The sequence below is a fragment of the Thamnophis sirtalis genome, unplaced genomic scaffold (assembly GCF_051295495.1).
Source record: "Thamnophis sirtalis isolate CommonGarterSnake01/CBP01778 unplaced genomic scaffold, rThaSir2_p1.2 scaffold_3, whole genome shotgun sequence".
In the NCBI taxonomy this organism is placed as follows: Eukaryota; Metazoa; Chordata; class Lepidosauria; order Squamata; family Natricidae; genus Thamnophis; species Thamnophis sirtalis.
Genome location: NW_028261383.1, coordinates 9,824,635 through 9,838,881, shown reverse-complemented (window position 1 = coordinate 9,838,881; position 14,247 = coordinate 9,824,635). Strand labels below are relative to the sequence as shown.

Here is a 14,247-nt window from a genome sequence, read left to right as displayed (position 1 = left end):
TGGGGTTCATCCCCTCTCTTTCTTCCGTTTCTCTGGCTGACTCGGGGTTGGACTTGAAGACCTCCAAGGTCCTCCCAACTCTGTTTTAAAGGGCGATCCCCTCCCCACTTCCCCTCCCTGGGCTTCGTCCCCTCCCTCTCCCCCCCCCCCCGTTTCTCTGGCTGCCTCAGGCAAAGAAGCAATGGATTCGCTGCCCAGCTCACCATCCCAGGCCGGGGGCTGGGAGGAGCAAGCAGGGGGATCCTGCTTGGATGGATGAAGGACTGGATGAAGCCCTTTATGATTTTTTTTATGATTTTTTTTTTATGATTTTATTTAACTTTTATAGGCCGCCCTTTTCCCTGAGGGGACTCAGGGCGGCTTACAATAGTAAGGGAAGGGGAGTGAAAGACAAAATACAGAAAAAAAATGTGAGATAACAAAAAGTACTAAAACACAACATTCACTCAGCATTCGGGAGGGGCAAGAAAATTTATCCCCAGGCCTGACGGGCTAGCCAGATCTTGAGGGCTGTGCGGAAGGCCTGGACTGTGGTCAGGGTACGGATCTCCACGGGGAGATTGTTCCATAGCGTCGGAGCAGCAACAGAGAAGGCTCTCCTCCGGGTGGTCGCCAGTCGGCACTGACTGGCGGATGGAATACTGAGGAGGCCCGCTCTATGCGATCTGATGGGACGCAGGGAGGTTATTGGCAGGAGGCGGTCTCTCAGATAGTCAGATCCACTACCATGGAGCGCTTTATGGGTGGTAAGTAAGACCTTGAATTGCACCCGGAGATCTACAGGCAGCCAGCGCAGCTCGCGGAGGATAGGTGTTATGTGGGCGAACCGAGGTGCGCCCACTATCACTCGCGCGGCCGCGTTCTGTACTAGCTGAAGTCTCCGGGTGCTCTTCAAGGGCAGCCCCATGTAGAGCACATTGCAGTATTCCAGCTTAGAGATCACAAGGGCTCGAGTGACTGTCATGAGAGCCTCCCGATTCAGGTAGGGCCGCAACTGGCGCACCAGGCGAACCTGGGCAAATGCCCCCCTGGTCACAGCCGATAGATGGTGATCAAAACTCAGCTGTGGATCCAGGAGGACTCCCAAGTTGCGGACCCTATCTGAGGGGTATAAGTTTTGTCCCCCCTTTCCGTCCCCCAGTTTTGTTTTCCTTCCTGCCTCCCTTAGTCAGGATGTTAATTTATAGAATACTGTGAACTCTTCTTTTTGATTGATTGTGCCAAATGTTGATTACATATGTGCCTTTGATGTGATAACGATGTAATTAGCTTTGCCTAATAAAAAGGCTCTCTGAAAGAGCAGAGTTAAGCCATTTTCACCCAAGATCAGCCTCGTGTCATCCTTTAGCGTGATCTTTAGCATTAAGTCGTGAAAGTGCTTCATTTAGTTGGGGAGACCTCTGCTTTTCAGCAGACGCTGTCTCTTCAGCTGAGCTCTATATATACTGGTATGCAGGAAGGCCAAGATGTTCGTGTAAAACAGGCAGGATTTACTCTAAAGCAGTGGTTCTCAAACTTTTTCAGTCCACCGCCCCCTTGGTGCTACAAACTGATCCTCAGTGCCTCCCACACAGTGGTGGAATTCAATCTTTTTTTACTACCGGTTCTGTGGGCGTGGCTTGGTGGGCATAGCTGGGGATCATGTGACCGGGTGGTTTGCATGACGGAAAGAAGATAGTAACAGTAAAATTCAAAACTGTAACAATTAATTGCACATTTATTCAAAATCCAATTTAAAAACCTTTTTAGTTAATGTTAATTCAACACAATTGTTGAACATGATCCAGTGATACCAGGTTCTCAAAGTCTGATAGTCATTTTTCAAGAACCTTAGTAACGTAGTAAACTCAGTAAAATTTAGTAACTACTTCACTGTTTAGTCAATTCTGTGTAATACAGTGCATGCCTGATCATTCACACACACATTGCTGCCTTTTGTTTCCCCCCCCCCAAATAACAGGGTGGGGTGGGGGTAGAGAAGGAAGAAGACTTTGTTCTGTGGTATCTGCCATTTCAGAAATGCTCATTAGACTGCCCCACATGATCAGTCTTTCCGTATTCCTCAATATATTGGTGCCCAGCAGCTGGTCAAAATCCTAGTAGTACTTATGGAGCTGTAGATGATACTATGGCAAAATACAAGTCTTGCAGCTCATGTATACTTACACAACATAAGAGTGATGCCATTGTTCAGCCGTGATACAAGATGGCGATTTTATAGCGTTTGTGACTGATATGTGACTACTTAACCGGCTCCACTCTCCTGAAGACCTCTCATCATTAACTATTAAAAGCCTATAAATAACCCTTTGAAATTTGAGGGGAGCGAAAACCCTGTTTATTTGTTTATTTCCATTTTTTATTTATAATGGCGCCCAGATCAAAACAGGCAAAGCGCTCTCTTACGAAGGAGTTTAAAGAATCTGCTATAAAATCGCTGCCCTTGCCTCCTACGCCATCTGTTGGAGATTTGTTAACACAGGAATCTCTTTTTCAAACGCTTAAGGATTTCAGACAGGAAATTAAGGAATTTGTACTGGATTTATATGACAAACTTGAGGCCAAAATTGCCCAAATAAAGGTGGATATGACTGGAGTTATGTTGGTTATGACAGATTATATTGCTGAAATGGAGGACAAATTGGAAATTTTGGAAGAGGCTAACCTTAATCTGACTTCTAATATCCAGACGCTACAACAAGAAATTGGAAATGTTCAAAAACAACTTGTTATGATAAATTATAATAGGAAAGCGTTTGCAATAAGAGTTAGAGGACTGCGCGAAAAGGAACAAGAGAATTTAAAACAGACTTTTGCTGAAGCTTTTAGTCGTTCGGTGGGAAGTCCGGGACTTAATTTTGATTGGCAGATTCAAAAAATTTATCGCCAGAATTCGCGTGTAGCAGAACAGCGACAGCTCCCGAGGGACATAATTATATACTTTTCCACAAAAGAATCCAGAAATGCGATTATACAAAAGTTTTACAATAATAGGCTACGAATCGATGGACAGGATTTGACTGTTTTTAAAGAAATTCCATTTCAGATGTTGAAAGCAAGGAGAGACTATACTTTTTTAACTCAAGAACTTAGAAGCTCCCAGATACAGTATAAATGGGAAGCGCCAGAAGGTATTACAGTTACATTTGAGAATCAAAGATATCGTCTCAATTCTGTTCCGGAAGCTCGAGATTTTTATTATAAGACTCTGAAGGCGGGACTTCCTGATTCACCCGGAAACGTGGAAAGACAAGGAGGAGAGGACAAGCAGCGGACCATCTAACTACAAGACGGAGGGCGTTGTTCTCCCCCTCTCGGAGAGGCAGAAGAACTTTGCGATCTTTGTTTGGTATAGAGGGGTGGAGCTGGATATTGATGAAATATTGGGACTGAACGAGGCGGTGTGGATTCTGGACACACATTTTATGGGACCTATATGCTTGAACTCTAATCTAAATTGCCCAGGACTTTAAAGTGAAGAGAAAGATCGTAATTTTATTGAATTTTGGTTTGGGATGAATGGAGCTGGGAAGCGAGGGGTAGGTGGAAGGGTAACGTAAGTTTGATTAGATTACCTTGAGGTAGAAGGCAAACTGATCTTTGTATAAACTGTTACTTGAATATAAGGTTAAGAAAGACTATTTGGAGAGTCTACAGGAAGTTGGGGTATATATCAAAGAAGCAAGGGACGAAGATAAGATACATATGGAATGATCTACACTGGTTAAATTTTAATAATGATGGGAGGCTGAGCCTAATGCAAAGAGTTCATTTTTTTGTGTGTGTGTGTTTTCTTTTTACTTTTTTTGGGTTATTCCCCTTTTTTCTTTTTTTTCTTTTCATTATTTTTATTTTTAATCTATTTGACTATAAGATATCCTAGAAGGTGTTTGATAGAGAGTTGTGCCGGGTGTGGGACCTGGGAAGTCGGAGGGGATTAGGGAGGGGGGTTCATTGGGGTGGGGGGTGGAAATACAATTTCAATATATAGAATAAGAAGAATGCACTTGTATACTGTTGTTCCTTATCTTTTCTTTTTATTTTTCTCTTTTTTTCCTTTTCTTTCCTTTTTTCTTTTTAGCTCAATTTTAGTAGTTAAGAATTGAATAGATTAATGAATAGAGAAATGCACCAAAGTGAGAAGTAGAGGGAAAGAAGAGGGAGAAGTAAGGAGGGAGGAAGAGGGGAATGTAAGGAGAGTGAGAGGGGAAGGTAAGGAGGGTGAGGAAGGGGAGAAAGGAAGGTAGGAGGGGAAAAGGAAGTAGGTGGGGTGATGGTTAGAGGGGAGAAATGAAAGTTGGAGGGGGAGAAGAAGGGGTGTATGGAGGATGAAAGTGCCAGGTTGGTTTTATACGCTGGACGATGAGTTGTGTTTAAGGTTTTTTTTTATGTCTTTTTTATTGCAAATACTCAGTATATAGGTGATTGTATAAAATTGAAAAATGAAAATGAATAAAATATTTGAAATGAAAAAAAAAAGAGTGATGCCATTATCCACGTTTATCTGTGACAAAGGTCTCACTGTGCATAAATATCAAGATAGGAAGGGCACTTTATTTAAAAAAAACTGCAGTGTTTTGACTCCATTTGGTTATAAAACATCTTGTTTGGCATACTGGAACATTTGGACAGCATTTTCTTCTAATATGGGATGTTCTATCATAATTTTGTTTTGCTTTGTTTTTTACTGTATGTGACAATAACCAACTTTAGACCACTTTTTTATTTACTTTTTTTTAAACTGTATATGTTGGAAATGCTTATTCCTCTTCCACAATCTCCCCTATATTTCAGCGTTCAATTAGATTACTTTGCAACTGAAAGTTTGAGAAACCATCCCAAGTACCCTTCCTCCCGCTCCAGAAACTAGTAGTTAGCCATTTTTCATTTTCCTTTTCACGCCACTTACAAATTTAATCATGAGAAATGTTTGAGCAAAATTAATCAGGCCAAAATTCAAACAATCAATTTCTCATGTATACTGGGAGATCACAAATGAAATTCAAGCATTCTCTAAACTCATCTATCTTTCCTCATATGAATTACCTTGTGTGTAATAAGGGATGATTTATGCTTCAAGTAATGATCGCAGACTCGACAATTCAAAGATTTCTACATGGTGTGAGTCCTCTGGTGTGCCACCAGGTTGAAATTCTGACTGAAACCTCCCCCACAATTAGGACATTCAAATGGTTTCTAACCTGTGTGAGTCCTCTGGTGTGTCTATAGGCTGGAACTCAGACTAAAACCTTTCCCACAATCAGGACATTTGAAGGGTTTCTCTCCTGTGTGAGTCCTGGTGTCTCACTAGATTAGAATTATCACTAAAGCTTTTCCCACAGATATGACATTCAAATGGTTTCTCACCTTTGTGAGTCCTCTGGTGTTTCACCAGGCTGGAATGATCACAGAAACCTTTCCTACAGGAAAGACATTCAAAGGGTTTCTAACCTGTGTGAGTCCTTTGGTGTGCCACCAGATTGGAATTCTGACTAAAACTTTTCCCACAAATAGGACATTCAAAGGGTTTCTCTCCTGTGTGAGTCCTCTGGTGTGTCACCAGATTGGAATTCTGACTAAAGCTTTTCCCACAGATAGTACATTCAAAGGGTTTCTCTCCTGTGTGAGTCCTCTGGTGTTTCCGTAGGCTGATACTCTGACTAAAACCTTTTCCACAATCAGGACATTTGAAGGGTTTCTCTCCGGTGTGAGTCCTCTGGTGTTTCACAAGACTGGAATTATCACTAAAGCTTTTCCCACAGATAGGAGATTCAATGAGTTTCTCTCCTGTGTGAGTCCTCTGGTGTCTCACCAGGTTGGAATGAACACAGAAACATTTCCTACAGGAAAGACATTCAAAGGGTTTCTCTCCTGTGTGAGTCCTCTGGTGTGTCCGTAGGCTGGAACTGTGACTAAAACCTTTTCCACAATCAGGACATTTGAAGGGTTTCTCTCCGGTGTGAGTCCTCTGGTGTATCACCAGATTGGAATTGTGATTAAAGGTTTTCCCACAGATAGGACATTCAAAGGGTTTCTCTCCTGTGTGAGTCCTCTGGTGTATCACCAGATTGGAATTCTGATTAAAGGTTTTCCCACAGATAGGACATTCAAAGGGTTTCTCTCCTGTGTGAGTCCTCTGGTGTATCACCAGATTGGAATTCTGATTAAAGGTTTTCCCACAGATAGGACATTCAAAGGGCTTCTCTCCTGTGTGAGTAATCTGGTGTGTCCGTAGGCTGAAACTCTCACTAAAACCTTTTCCACAATCAGGACATTTGAAGGGTTTCTCTCCTGTGTGAGTCCTCTGGTGTCTCACCAGATCCAAATTTTTAATAAAGCTTTTCCCACAGATAGGACATTCAAAGGGTTTCTCTCCTGTGTGAGTCCTCTGGTGTATCACCAGATTGGAATTCCGATTAAAGGTTTTCCCACAGATAGGACATTCAAAGGGCTTCTCTCCTGTGTGAGTCCTCTGATGTGTCACCAGATTGCCATTCTGATTAAAGGTTTTCCCACAGATAGGACATTCAAAGGGTTTCTCTCCTGTGTGAGTCCTCTGGTGTGTTCGTAGGCTGAAACTCAGACTAAAACCTTTTCCACAATCAGGACATTTGAAGGGTTTCTCTCCTGTGTGAGTAATCTGGTGTGTCACCAGATGGGAATTCTGACTAAAGCTTTTCCCACAGATAAGACATTTAACGGGTTTCTCTCCTGTGTGAGTCCTCTGGTGTTTCCGTAGGCTGGAACTCTGACTAAAACCTTTTCCACAATCAGGACATTTGAAGGGTTTCTCTCCGGTGTGAGTCCTCTGGTGTGTCACAAGACTGGAATTATCACTAAAGCTTTTCCCACAGATAGGACATTCAAAGGGTTTCTCTGCTGTGTGAGTCCTCTGGTGTCTCACCAGAAGGGAATTCTGTTTAAAGGTTTTCCCACAAATAGGACATTCAAAGGGTTTCTCTCCTGTATGAGTCCTCTGGTGTCTCACCAGAATGGAATTCTGTTTAAAGGTTTTCCCACAAATAGGACATTCAAAGGGTTTCTCTCTCATATGAGTCCTCTGGTGTCTCACCAGGTTACAATTATCACTAAAGTTTTTCCCACAGATATGACATTCAAATGGTTTCTCTCCTGTGTGAGTAACCTGGTGTCTCACCAGATGGGAATTCCAACTGAAACGTTTCCCACAGTCAGAACATTCAAAGGGTTTCCTACCTGTGTGAGTCCTCTGATGTGTCACCAGATTGGAATTCTGATTAAAGGTTTTCCCACAGATAAGACATTCAAAGGGCTTCTCTCCTGTGTGAGTCATCTGGTGTTTCCGTAGGCTGAAACTCTCACTAAAGCTTTTCCCACAGTCCGGACATTCAAAGAGTTTCTCTTCTGTGTGTGTGGTCTTGTGTCTCAGGAGGTGGGAATTTCTAATGAAACTTTTCCCACAATCTCCACACTTATAAGGTTTCTCCATGGAGTGAATCCTCTGATGTATTTTCAAGTACGATTGAAATTTCTCCCAGAGTCAGGACATTGAATGGGTTTTTCTCATTTATGGTTCCTCTAGTATTTCACAAATTGGAATCATAACTGAAAGTTTTCCAACAATCAGGACATTCAAAGCATTTATCTCCTATGTGAGTCTTCTGATGTATCACCAGGCTGGAATTGTGACTTTCCCATAATCAGGACATTCAAAGGGTTTTTCTTCTGTGAGAGTTGTCTGGTGTCTCTTCAGATGGAAATTTCTAATGTTGTTTTTCCCACAATCTGGATACTCATACAGTTTCTCCCTGGAGTCAATCTACTGATGTGCCACCAGACTAAAATTGTGACTAAATTTTTCCCCACAATCATGACACTCAAATGGTTTCACTTTTGTGGGAGTCCTTGGGTGCTTCACTAGGGTGGAATTCTCACTGAAACTTTTCCCACAGAAAGGATGTCCAAATGGTTTTATTCCTGTGTGTGTATCCTTTAGTGTCTCAAGACCTGAGAATTTCTAATGTAACTTTCTCACAATCTGCAGTCATACGTTTTTTCCCTCCTGTGAGTTATCTAATGTAGCACCATGTTGCCATGCTCACTAAAACATTTACATTGGGAGCACTTCCCTCTTGTGTGGTGATACTTCCATGAACCACAAAGGAGCTGTTGTGACCATAGTTTTTGCCACATTCAGGTAATTTGTATGGATTTTCTCCTTTCTGGCCCCACTAGTACATAATCAGTTGTGATTTGCAATCTGTGCTTTTCCCACAATAGGCAAATATATGGAGCTTTTTCACAGCTGATATACTTGAGGAGGTCAAAATTATGGACAATGTCTTGTTTAGTGGTGCTTTCATTTAAGTCGTCTTCTTCCTCACAGAGAGAGCCCTGCATTACTGTCTCTCTTCCTCCCCACGGACTTCCACATATATGCCTCTTTTGCTGAATGATATAAAATCTACGTTCACCTCTCATTCAATTTATCCTTGAGTTCTCCATAATCTGCTTATTCTTTCTCAATTTTCTCTCTTTTGTCAGCTGCTGGAGGAAGAGCAGATTTGTATGGTTTTCTGCAGGAAATGGAAAATATTTTGATTTCTGCCTTGATTTTCTTCCCTTTTCACCACTGATTGTTATTTACAGTTGTCCAGAGTGCTCTTATTGCCATCCTGGTCATCTGTAAGATGCAAAGAAAAGTGTAACTTTACTTGTTTATAAAATGGTTAGAGATGAGGTGAAAAAAGAAGTATACACCACTTTTGTTCATGGAAGTCCTCAGCTGCAAATAAGGGCAGAAAATACTGTCTGCAACCCCTCTGGTGACATCCTTGTTCAAGTAATCCTCACTTAACTTCCTGCAATTGGAACTGATATTTGCGTCACTAAGCAGCTCAATCATAAAGCATCTTGTCACATGACAGTGCCAACTTATATCTGCTCCTCTGTAGTTGCTAAGCTAATTACTGTGGGTTGTTAAAGGGAATTTCGTATGACTGTGACTTGCAATTTCCTGCCAGTATATCCACTGATTTTGCTTGTCAGAAGCTAGCTGGGAAGGTCACAACTGGGGATCATGAGTGTGGGATGCCGCCGCCATCATAAATGTGCAACTATTGGCAGAACCCAAATTGGTGCAATTCCTTCTCCTGCACCTTCAAAACCAGAGTCACTACTAAAGTGCGGTCACGGAACAAGTGCTAGGATTACCACAAATTTTGTGGACCAGGTGCACATCTGCTTCTAGTGTGTAACTTTGAAGGCTCAGGAAGGAAGTGGTAAGTGAGGACTACCTGTGCAACGAAGATGCCAATAGCTATTTTTTAGAAAGTGCTGGATTAAGCACAATTGAATCCGATTAATACATGGATGGGACAGGAAATACCATACTTATTGGCAAGACATGGAAGTTAAAAAACTTGTAAATGTTATTCATCTGTCATTTTCAATACACATGTGGATTACAAACTATATCAAGAGGGCAACATCAAGATATAATGGAAGACTTTAGCTACCCTGATATCAACTGGGAGACAAAGTGTACAGCAAGCAGAAGATTGAATAGATCGTAACCAACTTAGCTGACAACTTTGTCATTCCAAAGATAGAGGGGTGAACTAGTGGAAAAACTATACTCGACCTAATTCTTACTAATAGGGAAGCGACAGAAGGAGTTGAAGTTGTCGGAATCTTGGGCGAGTGACCACGTCTTACTGGAATTCAATATAATGCAAACACAAGCAATAGAATATAACCCAACAAGTGTCTTAAACTTTAGAAGAGCTGATTTTAACAAATTCAGAGCCTAAGGAAAATTTCATGGATAAAAAAGAGAAAACAATGCAAGGACTGTGGGAAGCTAGCGGTGACATGATAGCCATCTTCCAATACTTGAGGAGTTGCCACAAAAGAGGGAGGGGTGTCATCCTATTCTCCAAAGCCCCTGGAGGCAGGACAAGGACCTGCATGGACACTCATCAAGGAGAGAAGCAGCCTAGAACTAAGGAGAAATTTCCTGACACTTCAGAAGTTGTGGATGCTCCATCATTGGTGGCTTTTAAACAGAGACGTTTGTCTGAAATGATATTGGGCCTCCTGCTTGATCAGGGCGTCGGAATAGAAGACCTGCAAGGTCCCTCCCAGCTCTGTCACAAACCCTCCGGTGATGGGAGCACCCACAACCTCTGGGGGGAAGCCATTCCCGAAGAATCAACCTTCACTGGAAGGAGACTTTTTCAATCTTCCCATCAGAAGGAAAATTGCAGCCACCAGTTTCACAGCGTGCAGCACCAGTGGACTTAAATTTGGGGAGGAAGGGAAGGAACCTGCAGCAGCTGCTGAGATGCTTCAGCCCAGTTGCTTCTTTGCTTCCAGGCCGTGGAGGAAACCAAACAGCCCGACTTACTCCCGGACTCACCTTTCAGCTGCTGCTTCGATCATGAGAAGAGCAAAAAAACGCTCTTCACACCACTCTCCTCCCATGAGTGATCCGGAAGAGGAAGTTCAGCTGTCCCAAAGGTGCTTTTTTCAAAAGGCAACTGGACTTTCTTTCTTCTACGCTTCCCGTCGCTTTCCAACCTTTCTAGCAACACAGTACTCGATGGTTTTAACTCCTTTAAGCTCAACCACAGGTATTATCCGTTTTCTAGGCATAGGTGTTGCCTGTTTGAGCACCATCTTCAGATAGGAGGCAGAAAAAAATCCTTCTCAAGTTTCTACTTAAGGTGTTTGCACTGAAATAAAGGACACGTGTGGGAAAGGGTGATATGGAAACCACACCAGGCTTGCTAAAAATACATTGCTACAGGATGTAGGCATGGCTACCTTGGTATTTTCCTTATTGTGTCATATACTGTCAAACAACCAGCTGTGTTTGCTGCTTGGGTGACTAGGTAAAATATAGAAGCATGCTGAAAAAAATATACAGGCTCTTTCCCAGCCTTTCTCCAAATCTGAATACAGGTATTCCTTGATTTCCCACCGCACTTGAGCCCAAGATTTCTGTGGCTACGCGAGACAGTTGCTGAGTGAGTTTTGCCCGCTTTTATGACGTTTCTTGCCCCAGTTGTAAGTAAACCTCGGCAGTTGTTGCGTTAGTAACATGGTGGTTCAGTGAATCTGTCTTCTCTATTGGCTTTGCTTGTCAGATGTGACAGGGGAAAAACCTGGTTATGAGCAGAGCTGTACTTAATAACAATTGGACAGACAGCACACCACAAAAAGTCTCACTCTAGGACTCTGATGTTTATTAGAATTTAGAGCATAATAAACATAAAGCTCTTACATGAATCACATTGCAATGAGGGTCAATCAGTCAAGGGGATGGCTTGAGACTGATGGGACACCTCCCATTCTTCACTCTTGCCTTATATACTTTTAAGTCCACAAAGGCACATGACTTTCAGGATTCTGACACCTGGTCATAAGCAACAGGGCAGTTGCTCATTCCTTCAGCCTAAACGTCACAACATTAACTATTTTTGTATATGTGACCAACCTACGTTTTCCCCAGGATCTTAGCCCACCACCAACCACTATATTGCCAGCTATCCTGCTTCCAAAACACATTTTCAACATGCAAAGTGTAATTTCTACATACTCGGGAGACAGAAGTCCATCACACACAAGTCCACCACTGACTTTTCATATGTTAATCAATGCTGATTTGTGTGCTGGGTCTGCAATCCCCAAAACATTCTTAAATACATCCATTTCTTGATTATAACCTATGATACAACGTGTTAAAGCAGGTTTTAATATTATTAACATTATAAAAAAAGATGTTGAGACTCTAAAAAGAGTGCAGAGGAGAGCAACCAGGATGATTAGGGGACTGGGGATTAAAACATATGAAGAACGGTTGCAGGAACTGGGCATGGCTAGTCTAGTGAAGAGAAGGACCAGGGGAGACATCATAGCAGTCTTCCAATATTTGAGGGGCTGCCACAGAGAGGAAGGGGGTCAAGCTGTTTTCCAATGTACCCGAAGGTCAGACAAGGAACAATGGATGAAAACTGAACAAGGAGAGATTCAACCTAGAAACAAGGAGAACTTTTCTGACAGTGAGAACAATCAACCCATGGAACAGAAGTTGCCTTTGGAAGTTGTGGGAGCTTCATCACTGGAAGCTTTAAAGAAGAGACTGGACTGCCATGTGTCAGAAATGGGTCTCCTGCTTGGGCAGGGGTTGGACTAGATGACCACAAGGTCCCTTGTAACTCTGTTAAACGTGAAGCAGATCCAGATGAAGGTGGAGAAAGAACTTCAAAGAGATACTATAACAGCATCAAATAACAACTGTTGAGGCTGTTGAGAAGTGCAAAACCAGAATGTCGTCTCTCCCTCAACACCTGAAGTGGTAAAAGAGGAAGTAAAAAATAAACACACACAGAAAACTAAAACTCAGTTGAGGGTTACAAAACCCCTTTTTTCTTCCTTATTCGTTCTTTTTCCAAAACATCTAGACTTATTTTTAACTTTCCTCTGTAGGAAGGGAACTTCACCGAGACAGTGTTGTACTAGGAAGACCAGGCCAGAAACCTCAAAAACAGTATTGTCACAAGAACCAGACTAGAAATCACTAGAATAAGAATACAAACGTTGACTCAAAATACCCAAGTCAGAGAAATAGAAACTCTGAACGCATTTTAAAAGAACCTACTGAGGATAATTACAAGGGTATCTAGACAATTAGAAACAGCTGCAGAGTACAAATAATACAAAAGATCCGGGAGGTGCAGGAAGAAGTTACCTTTGAAATAAAGAAAGGTCAGAGTGGTAACAGAGAACCGATTAGCTCAAGATTTAATCATAAAACAGTTAAGAGGGAAATACATTAGACACATGATTAACACCAAAAGAAACTAGGGCTCATCCCTGCCCCACGGAGATTACTTTAGGGCAGAGGAATAAGAGCAACACAGGATTAGAACCATGAGCAAGGGCACACACAAAAGGCAATAGGACAAAAGTATTGTAGGAAGTTAAAACCTGCCAGAAAACTGAAATATCCTGGGTAATATTAAGAACATTATATTTCCCTGGATATAAAAAGGGAGAAACCTGTTTTTAAAGACAGAGTAGCTTCCTGGAGCTTCCCTTTGTCAATGAGCCCTGACAGCCTGAGCTAGTCTACTTTACATAATAAAGGTAGGATTAGCCTTCCACAGAAACTCACCATATGGCATCTGAAACTCAGTCAAACTTTGGACTCAAAACAAGTTTACAAAGTTGCCTCTGCATGGCCCCATGGAAGTCTGACAACCAATCAGAATACATTTCTTACACAGGAACAGGAAACAGAGTATAAAGCCAGGAGCTTTCAGCCCTTCTTTCTCTTTTCTTCTTCACCCAACATCTTGAAACAGGTATTCTCCCTTTTGTGTTCAGGATCTCAAACCATGTGACCCTGTCCACCATTAAACCATCTTTCCAAGCAGCCTCCATGTTTCCAGTGTCTTTTTCCCCACTTGGAGCTGAACCCAGAGGGACATTTCTTCCAACAGTAGAAAGAAAGTAAAAGGACTTGTAAGAGGAAAATGGAATAAAAATGTACACTTATTGTATATCGGTGTCAGCTCACCCAGGAACTCTGGTCCACCTCACTGTTGGTCTTGCCTTCCTGAAAGAAAATTAAAAAAAAGAACTTTGCTTTCTAAATTCTTTTGCTCCAGCTGGGAAATCTGAACCCAGGGAGGAAACTTTCTTTCCATCCAACACCTCCTTCTCTTAATTGATATGCTTACGTTATAGGGATCTATGAGCTGCAGGTGTTGAGAACCTCTGCATGCATTTCCAACAGATAGTCCTCGACTTATAAGAATTCATTTAGTGACCGTTTGAAATTACAATACCACTGAATAAAGCGACTTTTGAACGATTTTCTCATGACCATTGCCGGATAAACCACATGATTACGGGATCAAAATTCCATCCCTGGGTTTCCTCCCCTCCGTCTCTCCCGTTTCTCTGACTGCCTCGGGGTTGGACTAGAAGACCTCCAAGATCCCCCCTCCCCACACACTGTTATTCTGTTAAAGGACGGTTCCTTCCAACTGTGCTGCTCCGCATCCCTTTCCCTCCCCTCTTCCCGTTCCCCAGGCTTCGTCCCGTCCCTCTCCTTCCGTCTCTCTGACTGCCTCGGGAGAAGCAGCCCTGGACTCCCTGCCCAGGTGATCATCCCACCCGGGACCCGTTCTCCCCATGGCAAAATGTAGGGGGACCACCAAGTGGGCGGCGCTCTCCCCCCTTTAGGGAATGGGAGGA

At 42.5% G+C, this 14,247-nt stretch overlaps 1 protein-coding gene across 2 annotated transcripts in view; it reads right to left on the bottom strand.

Annotated features, from left to right (window-relative positions):
- Positions 1-1,160: 1,160 nt before the first annotated feature.
- LOC148047122 (uncharacterized) overlaps positions 1,161-14,247 on the bottom strand; it is a 41,548-nt gene continuing 28,461 nt past the window's right edge. Inside the window, exon 2 of one of the 2 annotated variants that reach the window (XM_087708321.1) lies at positions 1,161-8,662. In XM_087708321.1, the coding sequence (XP_087564447.1) occupies positions 5,447-7,468 (2,022 nt within the window). In that variant the 5' untranslated portion in view covers positions 7,469-8,662 and the 3' untranslated portion in view covers positions 1,161-5,446. Of the gene's footprint in view, positions 8,663-12,080; positions 12,333-14,247 lie in introns of those variants that run through there. The other variant, XR_015695839.1, reaches the window with a different exon arrangement.